Source organism: Mastomys coucha, unplaced genomic scaffold (assembly GCF_008632895.1).
Source record: "Mastomys coucha isolate ucsf_1 unplaced genomic scaffold, UCSF_Mcou_1 pScaffold22, whole genome shotgun sequence".
Classification (NCBI taxonomy): Eukaryota; Metazoa; Chordata; class Mammalia; order Rodentia; family Muridae; genus Mastomys; species Mastomys coucha.
Genome location: NW_022196905.1, coordinates 55812795 through 55818485, shown reverse-complemented (window position 1 = coordinate 55818485; position 5691 = coordinate 55812795). Strand labels below are relative to the sequence as shown.

General features: G+C 35.1%; 1 protein-coding gene across 3 annotated transcripts in view; it reads left to right on the top strand.

Moving 5' to 3' along the window:
* Window positions 1–5691, top strand: part of Arap2 (ArfGAP with RhoGAP domain, ankyrin repeat and PH domain 2) — a 171843-nt gene that overhangs the window by 36548 nt on the left and 129604 nt on the right. For all 3 annotated transcript variants that reach the window (XM_031342369.1, XM_031342371.1, XM_031342370.1), the window contains 4 exons: window positions 965–1023; window positions 1941–2017; window positions 2858–2949; window positions 4718–5068. In XM_031342369.1, the coding sequence (XP_031198229.1) occupies window positions 965–1023; window positions 1941–2017; window positions 2858–2949; window positions 4718–5068 (579 nt within the window). The remainder of the gene's footprint in view (window positions 1–964; window positions 1024–1940; window positions 2018–2857; window positions 2950–4717; window positions 5069–5691) is intronic.

Genomic DNA, 5691 nt, shown 5'->3' with positions numbered 1-5691 from the left:
TCAATTCTTCACAGACTTAGAAAGAGCAATTGGCAGATTCATCTGGAACAACAAAAGACCCAGGATACTTAATCTTTTCAGTTGTAATCATTTGAATACATGGATCATGTCCAGGTTACTAATGCATGAACATAAGCCTTTTTTTTGTTTCTTTATCTCTCTAGTATTCTCAGGTTTTGTAGTGATGCCCTTTCTTGTCATTTCTGATACTTTTCATTTTTATCTTCAATTGCTTATATTTAATTTCACTGAAATTTATGTTTTATTGATCCCATAAAAGCCACGTTTGTAACAGCAGTTATTACATTTTTGTCAATAATTTATTTCAGTGATTTCAGCTCTTTTGTTATTTCTTGGGCTCTAACTACTTGAGCAAATATTCATCTAAGAGAAATTAAGTGTGCCTTGATCCTTTCTTTTAGACACACCGAACTCATGTGTAGCAGTTGATACTTCATAATTTTTTTGTACAGTGTCTGCCTCTGTCAGCTGTTTTCATGATATTTTCTCATTGCACATATGCCAAATTTGCCACCCAAATTGTAAGGCATCTAAAGAAGTATTTTCATATTGTGTTCTAGAAACATATTTTTGATAAAATGTGATGAAGTCAATGTCAAAATAGCTATATAAATACATCTCTTCCATTAGTTTTTTTCTGACATACGATAACAGTTTTCAAATCAAGTGCATATGAACACCAGATAAATACTTTTTATAAATTTTGAGTGTTGTGGGAAGGGGATTTAAATGACTTGTGATGTCTGATGAAAATTTTCCCTTGACTACTAAATCCAAAAATGAGTTGGTAGAATATGTCCTTTATTTATAATTCAAGTTAATCTACATTTGGCTGTTGATGTTTCTATTTAAATTCTAAGTTTTAGAAGGATGTAGAGCTGCACTGTGAATCCTGTATCCAAGACAGTATAACGAATGACCTACCTTTTCCTTTCCCTTGAAGCTATTTCCGTGACAGAAGAAGTATTACTACCTCAGCTGGAAAATCTTTGACCCTGAAAAGTGAGTCTCTGCTTTAAAATCTCTGTAAATTAGTTTATCCTCACTAGATCATCTTAAAGTACTGCTAGAGTTGTCATGTAAAGGCAGCCTGCCTGGGGAGTAGGGGATTATGGAGTGACTCTCCTTACTTCCATATGAAAGAAATGGGTACTGAGCCTCCTGGAAATTGCACATGTTTGAAGCAAAGATGTTTTAGATTCAGACTTCCATTTGTCGTTAGTCAAAGGTTTTCAACTAAATTAATTTTCTCGTGGTAGTCTTGACATATAGACTATTATGTATGAAAAAACATTTAACCTTGGTGAAAAGTTTGGTACTGTTGTTCTTCTCCCTAGAAGAAATGTAAATACTGAGGATCCTTCCTCTGCATAACTACAGTTCACTGATACAGGATGTTTTCTTGAAATTGCTACTCAGTAGGTTTATTTGTAGGTGTGTTACTAGCTGAGAGTGGTTATGTTATGAGGTCTAAGGTTTTAGATACCTAGCCGTGATATCTAGCTGTTACATTAATGCACTTCTTTTAGTTGTTTACTAGGTGTTTGAAATGAGCTCCTTTCTTTTAAAATATTCTTGGTTTTCTAAACTATCCTAATTTGTACCCTGACCAATTTCTGCTGTTCAGAGACACTATTAGTTATATTTCACATGGGTCTTGGAGACTAGCAAGGCCATATGTAATTGGTTCTGATTTCAACATTGGTGATTATATGGTCAAGTGAGTGCTATGAATTAAGAAGAACATGGGCAGAGTTGGTTAGGACATAAGAATTGAGCATATCATACTGGACTCTTGTAGAATAATCTTTAAACTGTGATGTTGCTATAAAATAACTAATCAGTGCTTTTATCATTATTTTTTGCTCTATTCCACGTTATTCACCTTTATCATTCTCATTCTGTAATTCCTCCAAAAGATTCAAATGAGGATAACTCAACTTCCATCTTTCCTTATGGAGAGACATTTCTCTTCCAGAGACTAGAAAGTTCCAAGGTTAGTCTCATTCATTTTCTTTTATTTTTCCATAAGCAGTTATTTGTTCTGTGGCTTATCCATGCTTTTTCATTTCCCTGTAAGTGGCAACAGTGGTGCTTTCCAATAGCATTTCCAGATGGTAAGACTTTAGCTTGGGTCAAATTATGGTAATCCATATCTTTACTTATGGTTCATGGAGACATATTTTTACTTTGACCTAAAAAATATAGAATAGTGCATTGAAGAACTTAACACAGTGTCACTTACTACCTTAAAATAGTCAAAAGTTGCCAAAACATAAACATCCATAGGTTTTAATTGGCTATTTATTGAGACAAACTTCCTAAGGATAGAAGTTTGTAGATTTTATTCAGATTAATCATTCAAGCTTCATTTCTAGTAATTCCCATCATTTACTGTTTTATTTCTTAGAGTTGATAAAAGAGACATGAGAGAAAAATACATAGTAGATAAAAATAGCTAAGGATTTAATGCAGTGACTTGTCTGTTCCACACAAGGCCTGGGGTCTGAGCCGTAGCCACTTTCTTTAAGGTAACACAGAAACAACTAAAATTCACAACCAGCCAAATCACAGAGGGAGCTGAGTATGTGGGCTTTATTGTTAGTTAACACTATTTATTCTTAGTTAATATAATGAATTAATTTAAATTAAATACCAAGAATATCAGAAATTGTTTGATATCTGCTTTTAATTGTTTTGAACTGAGAATTTATCTAACCAGATAAAGTTGTTTTATAAAAATAAACTCAAATATTATAGGTGTTTGCAAACTACTGTTACGCTGTAAATAATTGCCTAAACCAAGCACGATAACGGATGTATTTATTTTGAACAGAAGCGGTCTATAAAGAACGAGTTTTGGCCCCAAGAGAACACAGTTAAAGAGGAAGCAGCCGCTACAAGAAACTCTATCCTAACCAAGTCAAGGTACTGCTGTTTGGGAGTGCTGATGAGTCCCTCTTCAGAATAAAAGTCGTACACATGTAGACTTTTTGCTCATTGTATAATGAAGTTCTACAGCAGTCATTTGCCTGATCAGGTTCAAGGCTTTCCTGTCCTTCTGAATGTTTTCTGGATAGTATTCCTTGTAGTCCCTGAACTGTCATGTGGAAATGGAGTAGCTGAGTGGTTTCTGTAGCAGCTTATTTTGTCTCCTCCTGGCTGCATCCATCCATCATCCATCCTTGTGGTGAGCATGCAGCGGCTGTGTTTGCTTCCCCCTACCTCTAGAAAGTCAGATTGATGTTTATTAAACTTAATCTCTCCAGCCCTGATTGGGCCTTATACAAAACCTCTTAAAAATAGAATAAGGCTAAAAAGATTTATACAGATTAAAATGGCATAACTGTGTCTCTCTGTATTTTAACTGCGATGAATTTTCTTAAAAATACACCTTAACTTCGTATTTGACTCTAAGGTTCCTATAATATAAGTACCATTAAATGTATGCTATATACTCTGCAGAAATGAAGACATTTTGTTAGAATGTAATACTTTTATTAGTCATTAGGTTATTGGTCTTGAGATGGGCTATGTGTCAGTACAAAGAAAAGTGTAAAACTAACTGAGCTTAGAATTGTGAAAGTGTAGTGTGTCCTTTGTGTTAGAAATTCACTATTGAAGAGTACACGAGTACTCATTTCTTTGGTAAGACATAAGATAAATACCCAAGCTTAACCTTTACATTTCTCTCAGTTTTAGTAGGGCTTGCTGGATTATTACTCATATTCACTTCACTTTCTGATCTAATTTTCCAAAGCTAATACTCTTGTGATATACTTGAGTTAAAAATAAATAGTGCCTCCTCAGTGATGAGAATCTTATATGAAAAGAAATGGGAAATAGCTAGGTCACATGGTTCTTTAAGTTATAGATTTTTAGAGCATTGCCTCCAGAAAGACGCATCTAACCTGCATTCTGCCTCCTGGATAAGCAAAACCCTCCCCTTAAAGATAATCATTTCATGTGAGTGAGTGAACTTATTTTGCCATTTTTGAAATCTATAGGAATATCGTTAGCTATTATGAGTGTATTCCAGGAAATATTAAACTCAACACAGCTTTTAGATTCTGACATTCTCTAGTCTATGCTTGTTGGTTGACTAGCAATGTGGTTGCCTGTTTTTCCTCATTAGCATTTTAACATAGTACTGAGCTGTCAGCCTTGTTCTCTGCCATTATGTTAGGGTGGAACATGGGGTCCCTCAAATTGATTAAAAAGGTTGGTAAGGAGGAAATAATGTCTTCAAGAGATGAGTTTCTGCTTCTGTATATTCCCTGGAGTCTAGAGATTAGTAGGACATTTGACTGTGCTCTTTTTGATGTTTTAACTTTTGATGAAAAAAATGGTTTTTAATCCATTGTTACTTGCACTTAACTTTTCTGAGGTTAGAGTCTGATTAAATTATACATGACTTTTTCCAATGTTCACATATGCCATAGGATAAAAGAATATTTATATTGAGTTTTTTCCCCTGGATAATGTGTGTCTCATATGTGTGTGTGTGTGTGTGTGTGTGTGTGTGTCTGCAAGTCTTGAAGAAGTTTTTAAAATGACCAGATCAGGTAATTGAACCTTTACCAAAAGGACCTTTTAGCCTTAACTTTCTATGGTTGGTTAGTTTATAAGTTTTAAAGATTCAACTGACAGTTTAACCATGTCATTTTGAATTTGATTACCATTCTTTCCTATTTAGCATATATGATAACAGGAAGGAAAAAGTGAGTGAAGACAAAGTCGAAGACATTTGGATACCTCGTGAGGATAAAAATAATCTTCCCCAGGATTCTGCTTCTGAGTCAGAATACTCCACAGTAGAGGAGTGCTTCCAGAGCTTAAGAAGAAAAAATTCCAAAGCGTCTAAGTCTAGGACTCAAAAAGCCTTCTACTTGGACCCTTTTAATAGGCACAGTTATCCTTTAAGTTCCACGAGCGGAAATACTGATCCATCAACTATCTCAAATGCCATCTCTCCCTATGCCTGCTTCTATGGATCTTCTGCAGCCAAAGTGAAATCCGGATGGCTGGACAAACTCTCTCCTCAAGGGTATGAATGGATATGTTTTATTTACTGAGTAGCCATTTTGATAAAGCCAAGCTCATTCATTACTAAATCAGCCTGTTTTTTGTACCTACTGCAAACCCCAATTTTTTTTTTTTCTTTTGGTTTTTCCGAGATAGGGTTTCTCTGTATAGCCCTGGCTGTCCTGGAACTCACTCTGTAGACCAGGCTGGCCTTGAACTCAGAAATCCGCCTGCCTCTGCCTCCCACGTGCTGGGATTAAAGGCGTGCGCCCCTAGTGCCAGGCAAAGATCCTTTTTTAAAAAGGGATTTTCAGTATGTTTGCAAATGCTGTGCTCTAGGTACATACGGCACATGAAGTAAAGTACTGCATGCAGTACGGTTTGGAATTAACAGACCGAGTTATCATTCCTTAGCTTACACTGTTTGGATTTTGCTCTTATCATAACAGTGTTCTGTTTGAGAAGACAGTGCTGATATTGTAACTAGAGAAATGAGCATCATTGTTTAAGATTTACGTCTTATTGATCGCATATCCTAATTTTTTTTAATGTGCATAAATGGTAAGTCAAGGATTTCTATATTATTTAAAGCATTTTAAAGCTATTTTATGTTTTCTTTTTTTTGTTGTTGTTGTTTTTTTGTTT